At 43.0% G+C, this 15,730-nt stretch overlaps 2 protein-coding genes across 3 annotated transcripts in view; one reads left to right on the forward strand and one right to left on the reverse strand.

Moving 5' to 3' along the window:
• Nucleotides 1-6,720, forward strand: part of MATN2 (matrilin 2) — a 66,610-nt gene extending 59,890 nt beyond the window's left edge. The window contains exons 24-27 of one of the 2 annotated variants that reach the window (XM_082755272.1): nt 2,893-2,964; nt 3,545-3,655; nt 3,901-3,987; nt 5,334-6,720. In XM_082755272.1, coding sequence (XP_082611398.1) covers nt 2,893-2,964; nt 3,545-3,655; nt 3,901-3,987; nt 5,334-5,386 — 323 coding nt within the window. In that variant the 3' untranslated portion in view covers nt 5,387-6,720. The remainder of the gene's footprint in view (nt 1-2,892; nt 2,965-3,544; nt 3,656-3,900; nt 3,988-5,333) is intronic. The other variant, XM_082755273.1, reaches the window with a different exon arrangement.
• A 142-nt stretch (nt 6,721-6,862) lies between these two features.
• On the reverse strand, nt 6,863-10,271 carry RPL30 (ribosomal protein L30). Its single transcript, XM_082755274.1, has 5 exons — nt 10,183-10,271; nt 10,040-10,090; nt 9,096-9,241; nt 8,247-8,377; nt 6,863-6,970 (listed from the first exon to the last, which is right to left on the reverse strand). Exons 2-5 carry the CDS (start codon nt 10,058-10,060, stop codon nt 6,921-6,923), a joined length of 348 nt encoding a protein of 115 aa, XP_082611400.1. The 5' UTR covers nt 10,061-10,090; nt 10,183-10,271; the 3' UTR covers nt 6,863-6,920.
• Nucleotides 10,272-15,730: the final 5,459 nt, after the last annotated feature.

A 15,730-nucleotide genomic window follows, 5' to 3' on the forward strand; every position in this document is an offset into this window, starting at 1 on the left:
AATTCTCACTCATTAGCAAACCCCAGAGCTCAGTGATGGAAATGCATCCTTCAGGTACCCACAGCAGTGTTTAGCAGCCATTTTTTTTAAATATATTTGCCATCAGATGAAAAATAAGTAAATTCTGCCCCTCTGTGGCAGTTTCTAAACTGCACCTTTAGTAACTGGTTAGAGGTGGTGCCTCACAGCTTCTGTCCTTCTCCTCTCTCACCTCTAAGCAGTGCCTCAGCTGTTTGTTTGTTTTCCTGGACACTCCAGGAATTTGCTCATCAACTGTTGCTCATCAACTCATACCACCAGAAATTCTGCCTCCATGCCTGTTACACAAGCTGAAAGTTTATTTTTCCTTTCAGTTTTTCCTCTCAGCCTACTTTTTTTTTTCCCCTCCTTTCCAACCGCAGTAATTTCATTTTGACTCTAGCCTTGGTCCTCAGCTGAGGACTTTAAGGCACCAGCCTGAGAGCAGGGATGAGTTCTCTGAACTTCGTGCAGCTCAGATGCGGACTCCACTGACAAAGACTCTTATGCCCAGTCCCAGCTGTCGATGTGCTGCATGTGTACAAGTTAAAAACAGAAGTCATCCAAATCTCTTTAGGGGTAAGGCTTTTTCCTTTTATTCTGCAAGAAAACCATCAGCTCTGTGGAACAGTTGCTGATTACCATTAATTATTCTTGATGACTAGTAATTTGGAGAAAAAAAATGCTTTTCTATTATGCTTCTTAGTAAGAGGAACTCACTTGGAGGGTTCTCATTCATTGCCTTGGTTAACATTAATTTCTCAAGCACTAACAAGGCTACAGTGATGTCATATTTAATAGGCACTCATCACGATGGCCTCCATGTTCTGAGCACGTGCATTACGGGAGCCTTTAATTACATGGCTACATGTATTTTTGTCACAAGGCCCCCCCAGCCCCGATCAGATGGCACCTGTTGGTTAACACTCTGTTCTTCCAAATTGCAGATCATTATCGCTGCTGCAAATAGCCAGACACTGCCTTTGAAGATACATCCTCGGAGGCTTTTTTCTAACGTAATGTTTAGATTTTGTTCCAAAACAGAACATTAAAAACAAACACCTAACTTTAGCGTGGCTTCCCCAGCAAATTTGAGTATTTATGCTGACTGCACTGACTTTATCAAAGAACTTAGAAAGAAACTAGCAGCCTCTGTACTTGTCTGATTTGACAGAGGTGGTGAGATCAGAAATGTTTGGTTCCAAACCAGTCTCTGAAGCTTGAATAAGAGTTTCTGAAGTGCTCAACTACCCTCCCAAACTGGAAGCCCTCCTGCCCCACCAACATATCTCTGTCTTGTTTCTTCTCTATCCCTTGCATGTGAATCCTCAACTCTTTCTCTATGTCAGCCCAGTGTCGAGATCTCAAACTTTTCACGTCAGTTCTTCTATCCTTCCTAGACAGTCTTGTTAGGCTACAGATCCTTTAACTACTTCTAGAGCGATTTCACAGAATTGTAGGGGTTAGAAGGGACCTCCAGAGACCATCAGGTCCAGCCCCCCTGCCAAAGCAGGTTCCTTAGATCAGGCTGCCCAGGTAGGCATCCAGACGGGCCTCGAATATCTCCAGAGACCTCCCTGGGCAGCCTGTCCCAGAGCTCCATCACCCTCACCACGAAGAAGTTCTTCCTCACATTTGGTGCCAAGCTTCCTGCGATCCATAAAATTGCACAGAGCCTCTTCAGCTCCGGCCGTAGTCGGCAGGATTCGAACCTGCGCGGGGAAACCCCAATGGATTTCTAGTCCATCGCCTTAACCACTCGGCCACGACTACACACAATTTACTACTTAGTGTCAACTACTCAAGGCTCACCTTACCTGTTTTGTCCCACCTACAGGGGGAATTTCACCATCCTTGTTCCTAGGTGCTTATTATTTTACAAGACACCTCACCTAGTTTCTTTCCTCCTTACTTTGTGATCTCATCCCACACCTCTCTGGACTCAGATCTAAGCTCTGAGTGTTTCCTCCACCAACAGGCCCCCAGTCATGCTTTCTGATGTACCTAAGTGCTGTAGTTCTGCCTGCTGAACTCTGGTCTTGCTCCACCACTCATCTCTGTTGATGCCCTGTTCCTTGTGCTCAGCATTCAGCCCCACCCCAGCTGCGTCATCTGCTTCCCAGTGCGACTTAGTACATCTGCACATTATGTATCCATTAAAATTCACAATTAATTGAAAGCAAAGTATTAATTTTCTAGAAGAGAACTCACTCCTAAGAATCAAAAGCTGTCTCTCCATTACCCTCTAGCGGCAGGAAGCAGGTAGCGTGCAGAACAACCCTTGAGATGGTTATACCTGTAGGTGTAAAATAGGGGGTTTTGAAATACGTTTCCATTTCTGTAAAAACACCCTTTGACTAAAAATTGGGTATATGGTGTCTGAAATAAATTCCTACAGTCTAAAGTCTATGCTTGATGAGCTATAAGCTTGTACTTCTGCTAATAACTGTAGAGTATTAAAGAAATTCAATTACACCCTTCATACCAAACTCCCTGATCCACATTTCCCATTATGGAGAAAACCAAAGGAGAATGAGACATCTTCCTTCTGCAAGCAGTTTTTATTCTTACTCAGTTCACCCCAAAAGGGCCCATAGATGACAGTGAAACACACAAGGATTTTCACTAAAGGACATAAGTTGCTGTAATTTCAAATTGCTTTACCATCATGAAGTATTTTTAAAGCACTTCCAGTTTTGGAGGAGCTCTGGTGGTCAAGATGAAGGGTCAGTCCTGGTTATGTATCACACTGGACTTCTTCCAGCCTGCACATGTATGATACGTTCTCGATGAATGGTGAGAGAGAGACGAGTAACATCTCCATTTCTGTGGAATGTTTATTTCTTCTTTTGTGACCTCTCTTCTTTCTACCAGCCATGAAAAATTCAGCTCACCAGCAAGATCCGTCATCTGGAAGGCTTCGTAAGACTGGTCCCCAGTCTTCAGGTTGGCTGTTTTGACTCAAGTGCCCTGCTGTCTCCCCGAATCGCTGCTAAATTAGCTGCCTTCTCCATGGCTGCTTCTGCAGAGAACCCTAACAGTTCACCTACAGGGGAATTGTTCACTCATTTCCCACCCTAACCCCCTTAAAATCTACCCTCTTTTCTACAATTCACATCTGCTTTTAGTACAGAAAATTTGAGAGCCACCATAACAGAGGCATGGCTGCATGCTCCCTTTTTACACCATCCAAATGAATTTCTTCAAGGGGAAGCTTGTATTCCAACACTCTGCTTGATTTTTAAAGCATGTTCAGCTTTCAATCACTTCTGTTTCTCACAGGAACCTTCACAACTCCCTTTCCGTTCTGCAACCCACACCTTAAATCATGTATACAGTAAATAAAGCCTAACAGCTTGGTTCCTTCACCTCTTTGTATCGCTAGTCCTCTCCATGAATGATCCTCACTGCAGTCAGTGAGATTACTCACTAATTAAGGAGAACTCTGTGCATGTGAGTAGCAAAGATAATGCGTAATTACGTGCAGTGGGTTTCATTTTTAGACTTTTGGGGGGGTTTCCTGCAGGACCTGACTCAACCACAATAACCATCACAGATGTCCTTGCCTGCCCCAATCTTGCAATACACCATAAGTATCATTTTGAAGACAGTCACACTCACTCCACAAGAACAACAGGTAATTAGGTTACCTTTGTTTAGATAATCCAGACTGCTCTTTCATTATCTAGGCTAAGATGTGCTGTGTACTATTTCTCAGTATACAAACTCTGCCCCATAGCATTCCTTTGGATGTTGACCTGTTTTCAGAACAGGGAGCTGTATTAAACCTGCTCTACATTTAAAGTTTTTTGTCTTTCTCTCCCTCAGCCCATTGGATTTATTCAGCATTTAAGTCTATGCTTGCCTATTTCTGTTTTTCAGCAAAAGACAAAGACCAATGCAAATGTGAAAACCTTGTGACATTCCAGAACTATGCAACCAGTGAAGTAAGAAAACTCACACAGCGATATATCCTTTCTTGTATGTAAATCAAGAGGGATGGGTTAAAAGAAATTATAACTAGCAAGCATAAGCTGCCTTCGTGGCACAGATCACTCTGCTGAAATGAAAAGCTGAACTACTTCGCAGACACTGTTAATCTCCAAGAAGCAAGGCTCCTAAGACTTGAAATCTGTTTCTCCTTCATAGAAGGGATCAAATTATTAATATGGATCTTTTAATAATCTGTAACAATTACCACCTTCAGGATCAGCAAAGAAAGCACTGGTTAAAGTCAAGACCAATACTCTCTGCTTTGCTTTACTTCAGATGTTAACAACATTTAGTAGCAACAGGAACCATGGGATATTTCCCTTCCTAGCTGCTAGGTGAAGCACCAGAGGCAGGAAGGTGTGTAAGGTAAGATTCTCAGTGAAGAGGAAGCAGAGGACATAAGGTCTAATTATTTTCACATGAACAATTATTCACACAGAAAAGAAGCATAGACTGATAGATTCAAATTCCCCAAATTAAGCTTCATTATGAGGTTGCAATGCTACACATGCTAACCTGAAACTGTCTAACTTGCCTGCCCAAGAACTCCGCTATCGGGTGTGAGAGTGGAGTGCTGCTCTTAAGCCAGCTCAGCCATCAACCACAGAAGCATTTGTCCTATGTCCCATAATTTCCATCAGTAGTGTTCTTTGCAAGTCTGTCAGATTCCCCAAAATACAGATTTCAGCAACTGATAGACAAGCAAATCACAGGGTGCTCTACAGTATGTTTGTCCACCAGGCCTGATTTAGTAGGTTCTCAAAAGTAGCCCTACCAGCTCAGACCTTACATTCAGCTATTTTGTGGATCTCAACAGCCAGCCGCACTGCTATTTCCCATCTTCCCAAGAACCCTTTAGTGGCAAGGCATCACATTTTGCCCATTTCATTAATTATAAATCATTCCTTGCAAAGCAGAATTATTTCATAAAGTGGGGAGGGGGTTGTGAATCTGTCACAGTGGGCAGGTAAACACCACACCTTTCCCTTCCCCCAATTCCCACTAGGACAGGGAAAAGGAAAGGAGGAATTAAAGCAAGAAAACTTGCAAGTCATCATAAAAAAATTGTTCAAGAAGTGGAAGGACAGAGAAAACAAGCAATGCAAAGGCAATTGCTTACTACCTCCCATGAACAGACTGATACCCAGCCATTTCCCAAGCAAAAGGCGACTAACCTTCCTAAACCCTCCTAATTTCCGATTTTATTCCATGCTATGTGATGTCATGCTCCACAATACCTGACTGATCAGACAGCTGACGTTATTTTTTATTTTTTTTAATACTGCATATCATCATTAGCTCTTTCCTTAACTTTTGCCTACTGGAAGAAATGACAAAGAGAATGGAAGACTTGGAAAACAGGCTAAAATACTGACCAAAGCATCAAGTGTACACTACACTGTATATTTATACATACAAAGTTGGGAGAGCTATTTTGTTAAATCAGTTTAAAGTAACAAACCCATGTCTCAAGTTAAATAAGAGTATTTTGGACTCCTGCATCTGTAATACTGTGTGTTCTGTCTTGCATTGATTGCAGATAAGATTTTTTTTTTTTTTTTAAAGTTTTATATATAAACTATTTAGTAACTAGCAAAAATTCTAATTCAGTAGAACTAAACTGAAATAAGCTATGCAAAACATTAAAATGCTGTTATTTTTGATGTGAAACCTCCACGTTTTGAAGTATTTTTAAAGGTATGAATTTATTTGGGTTGCTTTTCTGTACTTCCCTCCTCCACTCACTCTGCTCCTATTTCGAGCACGCTGACTGTGCGCCTACGTGTAGCTGTATGTACGTGCATGTGTAAGAACGGAACAGTGGGATGGCATTCGCAGCAGTTAGATTTCATACATTCTTTCCAACAAGTGCAGACTACTGAAATCAGTTGGAAATAATGAATTTATACTGTCTGTGTTGAAAACGCGATGAATGTAAATGAGCAAAGCAGGGAGTCTGCTGGCTCTCTTCTGCTACACTTTTACATTGACAGCAGCACCAGAATCATTTCTTGAACTAAAGGAACTAAATCTGGGGTTTAATAGGTACAGGCACCAGCAATTCCTTCTTTGCTTTGACACATTGTTTTGCCTCTTTACTGTCTGCAACCTGAAGTACACAACTTGATCTGTTCTGCTACAAAACCAAAGTAGTTGCAGCAAAATTAGATTAAATCATTGCAGACAAAATAATAAGTATGCACATGTACAAAGCAACAAGCTTTAAAAGGTATTCTACGTTTTAGCATTCTTTGGCAAATAGAATGCAAGTTTTGTGAGACTGCTGGTACATACTGCCTGTTGTTAAATGTTCCTTTCACTGAATGTCAGGAAAGTGCCAACACCCCATTTATTAGTCACTAATACTAAGGAACATCATGCAACTGTGATCTCACACAAAAAAAAGGATAAAGCCAGAAAATGCCAACATCCTCAACAGTAACACGTGTACATATTTAGGAATGAATACACAGTAATTTGCATTAGTAGTTTGTGACTGATAAGGTGAAAAAAATACTAAAATCTATTCACATTTTTTAGTAAAGTCACTGGGATCCCCTAGCAACGTCCCGAATTTGCTACTGTGCCTCACATGATGCCTTGTTTTCCCATTAGCACCCCAAAATCCAAAACCTAAGGGAGTCACAGCCTGTTGGGATTTGACACCATGCTTACTGTGGTCAACTCCTGCTCCGCTTACCTCTGAAGAGCCCCAACTCATACAGAAAGCAACAGGCAAGTTTTGTTCCGCCAATGTTACTTCTAACAGAACAAAAAACACAGCGGTGATAAAGAATCTTTGTTTATATAGTTTGTTCCCTAAAACCAAAAATATATAATACAATACAAGTTTTTCTTAAAACATATCTGTAACCAGTTTTATTGTAGAAAGAACACCATTACAGCATTTACTTCTCACTGGTTTGTTCTGGCATGCTTCTAATGATGTCAGAGTCACCTGTAAAACAAAAATACATCGTTACAAGAAGACCTACAGAAAGATCCATTTCCAGAAATAAGAAAAAAAAAAAAAGTAAAGCTTCTACAAACAAAATGTAGAAACAACGTGGATACAGTATTTATAAAAACATAATGCTGATGGCTTGATAAAAGTATTTTTTAACTTCATTTTTGCTAATTGATACGCAGTATGGTTATGATAATTATATACTTGTCACTAGCATTTACAAAGCCAGTACTAGAGCGACAATCTAGTCCTGGAGGACACAATGCACAGCTTTAATATAGCGAATGTCTAGCCTCCCCTGATCACGAGAATATCAGGACAGCGAGAATATTCGCATTGCACTACATAGCAGGAAGTTTCAGGTGCAGTTCTTTATCTTACAGTTAGCTTAACATAAAGCTCTTAATATGGCAGCCAAAAAAATAAACCTAAATGCAGTGTTTTAAAAACAAAGTTCTACCTATTATTTTTATACAAACAAGCTAAATAAAGGTTTCTAAAGAAACAGTGAACTCAAACTGATGTCACTTGGGGAACATTTGATCAAAGTTAAGAATCATTAAATCCGTATGTATGCATTCAATTAAGACAACTCTTGGTCAAACAGAACAATGGAAGGTAATTAGATTCTTCTCTAGAAGACTCAGGAAATAAGATAGGAAGTCCCCTAATTAGCAGACTCTACAAGGAACTTGAACAACTCTGAACAAAGAGTGCTACTAAGCCATAGAATTACACACCAATTTACAGTTTTATCACTTAATATGATTTTCAGCTCTGGTACTGGACTAGTATCCACTTGCACGTTGCTTTTTCTTTTATAGCTCACCCTGGGAAGCAAGACAACTCATAACCCAGCAATTTGTTTTGCTGAGATCCTTTGTCTTGGATTAACAAAGTTCAAACCCAATTGATACAGAGAGCAGGTGACACAAGCTCACGTCCTAGCAGTGGTCTTAGACACATGTCCCATTAAGTTGCTTCCCAGCCACTGAAAGAAACCTCATTACAGTGACAGGTAAGCTCCCAAGGTTTAACAGTGAAAGGAGCTACATGCAAATGTAAGGAAGAGCAACTAAGTTCTAAGAACCTAGAACTCCTGAAAACAGAATATTGAGCAGAAGAAATTGAGAATGAAGCCCAATGGAAGTTACAGCAAAGCTACATCACACCTGCATGTTACATACTAGTGAGCAGCAGTGCTTGGAGGACAAAAGAACCGCTGATACACACCCGTCTGGGTCATTATACAGCAGCAGACACGTACCTGGGTCAATGATGGCCAGCGTGCACACTCTGTAGTATTTGCCACAGGCTGTACCCAACTCAATGTTGTTGCCGCTGTAATGGTGGACACCGGTCTTTGCGAGCATAGCGTAGTACTCGATCTCTGATTTTCTGAGATTCAAAAACTTGGTATTAAAGCACTGACAAACAATTCTGATCAACCATAATACACCAGAAGCAGGGCTAACTCCAGCTACGCTTAAACCCTACAGTTTTCCTTTTCTCCCAGAAAAAATCATCTTGCAAGCAAATGTAACAGTGCCCTATGTTAATTCTGCATCTACACTTTCTTTAACCTGTCAGATACTCCTTAATGACAAAAAAGGGCCCCAAAAATTCAACAAGGAACATGTCAGGAGATGGAAACCACTAAAGATTTTGTTCTCAAAAGAATTATTTCTATGGCCAGGAGCTTAAAGTTATAACTTAACTTTGACAGCATTTTTTTTATGCTTCAAATATATTTTATATCAGTATCAACTACCAGTTTTTCCTACCTGTAAAATTATTTCCCAATATATTACTTTGAAAAAGCAGGGACTGGGTCACGCTACACTTTCAGTGAATGCTATCACGGTGTGAAAAAACTTACAGTATATTCTCTAATGTGAACTCTTGGTATTAGAAACCTAAAAAACAGCTGGCAAGAATTTTAACGCGTCCAGACCTGAAATTTGTATACACCAAACAACCCACCACGTTTAATTCATAGCAGCAAGGAACAGGCCAACAAGCTACTCTGTATTACCAATTCACATGAAGCACATGCTGTATTTATACAAAGCACTTGCCTTAGTTTAAAAAAGTAATAATTCACACATCTGCTTACCTCAAAGCCGGGCAGTTGTTGGCGAGGATGACCAGCTTGGCTTTGCCCTGCCGGATCATTTTCAGAGTCTGTTTGTAGCCTAGCACATATTTACCACTTTTCATAACCAGCTGAAGCCTAGAGTTTATGGACTCCAGGGACTTTTTCTGAAGGAAAAAAAAAAAAAAAAGAAAGCTTTATCATATGCTACTTTGCCTTTCGCAAAACGGCATAAGACTTAAGGTGAAGAAATTTCAACTACCAGCAATCTTTTCATGATATATTATTTGGAATGTGGAATAAAGAGCCAGCACAGTATATGATTGTGGGTAAGAAGGATGCTGATATGATGCTTGCCCAACTTTATCAAAGTACCTCTTACCAGTTACACAGGAAAAAAGCATTACTGGTGCTGCCTACGTTAATCAACTGCATCGTGGTGTAAGCAACGTGCCTTTGCAAAGCTCAGCCAAGTTGAATCGATATCCATACCACCTCCACCTTGCAAAGCTGAGCTAGGCTCGGCGTGTGGCACTTCCCAGGGCACGTGTTGACAGCATTAAGCAGGTAGGCAAAGCCAAGCAACCACATGCTAAACGAGCAGCCCCCCCCAACACGAGAACGTGGTGCTCATGCAGCAGCGGGTGCCACCACCTACGAAGAAACCCATATTTGCTGGAATAGACTTGAAATCATAGCAAAAAGATGGCAGAAACGCAAAGTTTGAGCTCCACCGCCCTACCACCCACACCAGGACCACAGCACCAGCTCCCCTTTCCTCCCCCTACCACAGGGGCCCTGTGAGCAACCTGGGATGCCCTGGGGGGGAGGGAGCCGAGCCCACAAGAACCGGCCTCAGGCCGTGCCCCTCAGAAGCCCCCAAAGTCCCCTCAGAACCCCCGCGGGTCCCCTCAGAGGCCCGGCCGCCGCCTCACGCGGCCACGCGGCGGCCGGCCGCCACTCACCGTCTTCTTGGCGGCCACCATGTCGCTGGCTGGCGTCGGCTGGGGGGGGAACTGGAACACACAGAGGCCGACCGGGGGTCGGGTTAGCGCCCGTTAGCGGCCCCCCGAGCCCCCCCGCGCCGCCCGGCCCCGGCCCCACTCACCGCTGAGGCGCCGCCAAGATGGCCGCCGCGAGCCAAAGGAAGGAGCCGCGGCACGCACCGCCTCTCCCCGTCGCGCCAGCTCTCGCGAGAGGCGCGAACGCCAACCAGCCCCGCCCCGGCCCCGCCCGCCGGCTGTCAATCCGCCCCCGCGCGCGGCTCCCATTGGCTTAGCGCGGCCAGGGGGCGGGGAGAGGGGGAGGGACGTGAGGGGGACGCGCTGTGAAATGGCGGCCGCGCGTCAGCGGCCCGAAAGGGTGGTTCTGCACGCTCGCTTTCCTCGTCGTGTCCTTCATCAGCAGCGCTTTACGGTGCCCTGTGCGTCACGGAGCGATTTTAAACGCCTCTGTTTTTCCCCTCGCAGCCTCCGGGAGGCTTCAGGCGCCGCTCAAGGAGGCACAATGCAGAGGAGAGGCCCAGGCGGCCTGCCTTTCCCCGTGAGGAAGGGGAAGGGACAGTGTGGGCTTTGGAAACAACTGTCTTTGAAAATACCTTAGTGAGCACACACTACTGGAGAATACAGCTGGGATGTGAGAAAGTTACAGCTGTCACAGTGTTGTCTGTAGGTTCGTGCCCAGTACAACCTGCCAATAAGCACACAGAGTCAGAATCCACAGGAAGGTCTTTTACATAAAAGCTTTGGGACTACAGTAGGTCCTGTGGCGCTGCCTGGCGTGGGATGATCGTAGAATCATAGAATCATTAGGATTGGAAAAGACCTCCAAGATCATCTGGTCCAACCATCACCCTACCACCAATGTCACCCACTAAACTATGTCCCCAAGCACCACGTCCAACCTCTCCTTGAACACCTCCAAGGGACGGTGACTCCATGATAGATTAACACCCCACAGATTTCCTTCTTCCTTACATTTCAAATACCAGCAAGCCACCATGCACTGTAGCACCAAAAAGATATTTAAACAAGACCATAAGTTTTTAAAAGATGTCCCAGAGTAGCATAGAAAGTGGGGAGAAGCGGGCAGCACGGGTTCAGGTGATGCCTGCCTGGACACTGTGGGGACTGAGGTGAGGTTAGGAGCTTGGGGTGTTAGTTTCGAGTGTTCCCCTGTGAAAACCTGCAGCAGCTGAGAGGCCCAGCCTGTCCCAGGGGGCTGGCCCAGGACACTTAGGGATGAGTCCAAGTCTCTGTACTCTCTACAGCACTTTCTCTAGGAGCAGATGCTTGCTTTCTCTGTCCGCAGTCAGACACCGCCTTTGCCAGTATTCACTGCATCTCAACAGCACCCTAAGGACTGATGGTGTAAGGGAGAAGGCATCCATGATCTCCTGCGGATCTTTGGCACCTCTGCATGCAGTCAGTCAGCCAAACTCATCGCTGCTGCAGAGGTGATACTAGCTACACTACCTCTAAATCTACAGACCAGCTGAATCATGCCTCGTCCACATTCAACCCTCTTCAAAATTATACGTCAGGATAGGAACATCAGGACAGGGAAGTCTGCTTGCAGTACAGTAGCTCTTCTACTGGTATGACTTCATGCACCTAGGACATACTGCATCATGTTTGTCTCAACGTAAATGTTTTGTGATGAAATTACAAAACTAGCATAAAATCATTTATAGATTTGCCTAGGTTGGCATAAGCATGGGAGAGCACTGTATTTGTTGGCTTTTGGAAGTTTGATGCCTTTGTCAATGTGGGTTATATAGCAACAAACTGAAAAGCAAAGCCAAAACATACTGGAATCAGTTACAGTAGGATGCTTATGTGAATATACTTTATTTTGATTAAGAAAGGAATTAATTTCTGGAAATATATTGAATGCTTTTCTCCTGGCATGGATGCCTTCACACAAGTTTTTGTTTGTTTGTTTGTTTGTTTTGTTTTGTTTTGTTTTGTTTTGTTTTGTTTTGGTATATAGTCACACAGCTTATCAAATATTTACAAAAATAAAACCTTTTCAGTGGGAAGCAGCCTTTGGTCAAAATGCACACCATCATCCCAATCCTGTGTAGAAACTAGGTGACAACTTCAGGTTTTAGCAGACCAGTTTAAGAACCTAGATAAAAATCCAACCTGCTAATATCAAGATGAAAATGAAATAAAGGTATACAAGGGGGAAAAAATCACCAGACTTCAGCTGACCTTAAATTTAACAACAGAAACTCAAATACTGGTCCACCACTAATTGAAAAGTCCTATGGAAATAATTTCTAGATTAAGCATATATAAATAGTATATGTACTATTTAAGTCATAATAAAAAAAAATTACATTTTGATGGCTTCCCATAGTCCAATTTCACTTTTTGAAACAAGTTCATTTTTAGTCCTTTACAGAGCATAATTAAATTAATCTTGAAGATATATTTCTAACTTTTATTTGGCGGCTGTGTCTCATTCTTTTCTTGTTCCTCTAATTCTTTGTGTCCCAACACTCAGGTGCACTGCTGTTATTCCTACAGCCAACTTGTGCCTTCTCTTAATTCTTTAAATTTTTACCTAGTTGTCTGTGGTCATCTCAAATATTCTTCTTGCGATTTGAAATTACTCATAAGAGAGTGTAAAACTCAGTGGGCCTAGTGAATTCCTCAGTGCAGTTCTGTTTGGGTATGCCAAGTCTTAATGGTATCTCGCAAAATTTGGGAGTCCTGCACAGCTCCTGAAGAGGGAGCTGTTTGTAAGGGTACTCTCTGCAGCCTCAGCTCAAATAAGGAGAAAATGTAGTATTTCCTTTAAAAGCTTGTAAACTAGTTCTTTCCAGTGATATGTTTTTACAGAAAACAAACAAAGAAACGCTTTTCTGAAAGAACTTTCTGTCAGAAACCAGTCACTGGGATCCAAACTGTGACACTAATTCTGGATATGTGGGGAAATAGAGTCAGAAATAGGCTTTTGCACTTGTCCCTCACACCCCAAATCTCCCTTCTGTGGTCGTGCAGGCATCTTCTGAGAGCCTGTGGTTCATAAAACGTCTCTCATAAAGGCAAAGGGCTGTCTCAAGTCAGATGAAGTCAACACTAGTAGTAAGAGAAGGCTTTGGCCCCTTGAAAATTCCTTAAACAATATTACATGGCCACTAAAAATCAGTCAGCAGCTCGAGTGCATGTGCGTTTACGCTGCACTGTTCCGGAATCAAAACATGGGGAAGGCACTGAGGCTGCATTTGGCACACAGGCCAAGTGCTGTTCCCTCTGCAAGGGTGCTGTGCTTCCCTCCATGATTAAGCCACGTTACAGCAGAAATAAAAGAAGGTGACAGAAGTAGCAGATGCCACCATTTCCAACAACAAGTTTCAAGGTGAAGAGAACCAGGGAGCAGCTGGCAACGTCAGGAAAAACATCATTACTTCTCCCATCAAGGTCGTCCTGCCCTAAAGGAGCCATCACAGACACATCGAACCCTCCTGCTTGCCCCAGTGGCCAAGCTGGGCCAGAAAGATCAACTTATTCAGGGGTGAAGCTGGTCTTTTTTTATGGTGAAGGTGACAGAGCACTGGAATATGCTGCCCAGGGGGGTAGTGGAGTCTCCTTCTCTGGAGACTTTCAAAACCCGCCTGGACGTGTTCCTATGTGACCTGATCTAGGTGTTCCTGCTCCAGCAGGAGGATTGGACAAGATGATCTTTCAAGGTCCCTTCCAATCCCTAATTCTCTGTGATTCTGTGGTTCTGTGAGGTCTCTCACCACCTTCCTCTTGTGTGTATGTAATCAGGTTCTGTAAGAAGACACCAGTTAAAGGTATTTGGAGGCATAAATTAGGAGCATGAAAGACATAGGAGAAAAGTCACTGGTGGAACACTGGCATAGCTAAAAAAATGAAGAGGAGCTTCATCATTCGTGACCTGGAGGAAAATGCAACAAACTCAGCATGTGAGAAATCCTAAGTGATCTAGAAGATGAAAAATGTGCAAGATCATTAAAAAAAAAAAAAAAAAAAAAAAAAACACGACTTATTTCCTTTGAGTCTGGACACGCGATCACAAATTACTGAGTCATGGCGGGATTAACAGTCTAATTGTCCTGCTTTGGCTGGGATCATAATTTCGTGATACATCAACTTCAGTAGAGATGGCAGCTAAAGGAGTTCCCACCCTGAGCCTTTTTTTTTTTTTTCAGAGTTGTTTTTTATTTGAGCCAGTGATTCATTTCATAATGCCATCTCAGCTGTACTGACACAGGCCATGGGATGACAGGTCCTGTTGTGGGTGGGAATGAGCTGGGACCTGGGGAGGGGAGAGGCGAAAGGCAAGGCAGGAAGCTCCTTAGGCTGCATCACCGATGGCCAAAACTATGGCACAAGCAGAATGTGTACAGGCTTGAGGAAAGCCAGGCAAGTAAACAGCTTTTGCTTCACAGTGGCGGCTGGCTAGGATCATGGATGTGGTCTCTTGCAAGTTCAGCTGCAAGCAGTAGGTACTGACTGTACTCTGCAAAGGCACATGCATTTCTGCAGAGAAATCCCAAAACAACTTTCTCCCCACGTTGTAGAACTTCAGACATTGTCCCCTCAAATGCAACAGTAATAACACCATCGTTGGCTTACTAACAGAGGAGTCTCCCTCCCTGATCACCTAAAAATTACATGTAATCCTATGACAGTAAGAAGAAAAGAAAAGTGCACTAATTATGTATGCTATTGCAGACGATGTATGATCAAGTGGGAGGAAGTAATGGAAAGAAATTACTTGAATGAAGAAAGATAAATACTGAGGTCTGAAAAACAAGTGGTACATGGATACTATTTGGCATAGCCTGGGATGGATCATTCTGTTAAATTCTCTGAACTCTGTTTTTTATAAAGCTGAACCAGCAGCGCTGATGATCTTTAGAGAAAGCGTGGATCTCCCTAACAGCCTGGGACTCGTGTGGCCTCTGCAGACATTCAGCACAGAGGAAGGACTGAAGCTGTACCCCTTCTTGCCCCCGTTCCCTGCACTTGAGCTGGGAATGGGTAGAGCTCACAACTTGCTGCTTGTCAGAGCTGCTGGGTGACTGATGGGATCGACCTTTTACCAGCAAAGAACTGGGAAATTTTGTGTGATGCAATTCAGGGGTGGGCTTTGAAGTCATAACCTCTTCTAAACCCACTGCAAGGCTGAGGCTGTGTATCTTTAGCTGTGCTTCAAGTGCCAGAAATCACATTCCAGTCCTGAAAGACAAGATCCAATTCGAAAAAGGAGATTGACCATTTGAAAAGCTAGGCCCACCCCTTTATTTCACCAATATGACCAACACATACTATTTTGATAGGATACAATGTATAATTTCATAATAATGTATACAATAAAAATGCAACATACGCAAAACCATAATCCTTTCTTATACTTCAGTCCCATTAAATTCTCTGCACAATTATGTAACAACTTTGTGTGAACACCTGCATCCATTATTTTCTCTTCTTGCACTTGTCAGGGCTATTAAAAGTGACAGGCCGTGTTCTCTGACAATAATCACATTTACAGCAAATGCAAACATGTTCATCCAATTTTCACAGGGTTGTGCACTGAACTATCCCCTTCATTGTCAGGCAAACAAACACAGCTCTTCATTTCAGACCATTGGGAATTTGGAACCCAAGTAATGTACA

This window comes from Aythya marila (assembly GCF_965140915.1).
Source record: "Aythya marila genome assembly, chromosome: 2".
In the NCBI taxonomy this organism is placed as follows: Eukaryota; Metazoa; Chordata; class Aves; order Anseriformes; family Anatidae; genus Aythya; species Aythya marila.

What these genes read in the sequence shown, in the direction of transcription:
- RPL30 (XM_082755274.1), bottom strand. Translation starts at nt 10,060, where the DNA reads ATGGTGGCCGCCAAGAAGACG. An exon ending in TGGTGGCCGCCAAGAAGACG is followed by an intron (nt 9,242 to 10,039) that starts GTGAGTGGCGGC and finishes TTTTTCCTTCAG; the next exon opens with AAAAAGTCCCTGGAGTCCAT. An exon ending in AACAACTGCCCGGCTTTGAG is followed by an intron (nt 8,378 to 9,095) that starts GTAAGCAGATGT and finishes TTTGAATCTCAG; the next exon opens with AAAATCAGAGATCGAGTACT.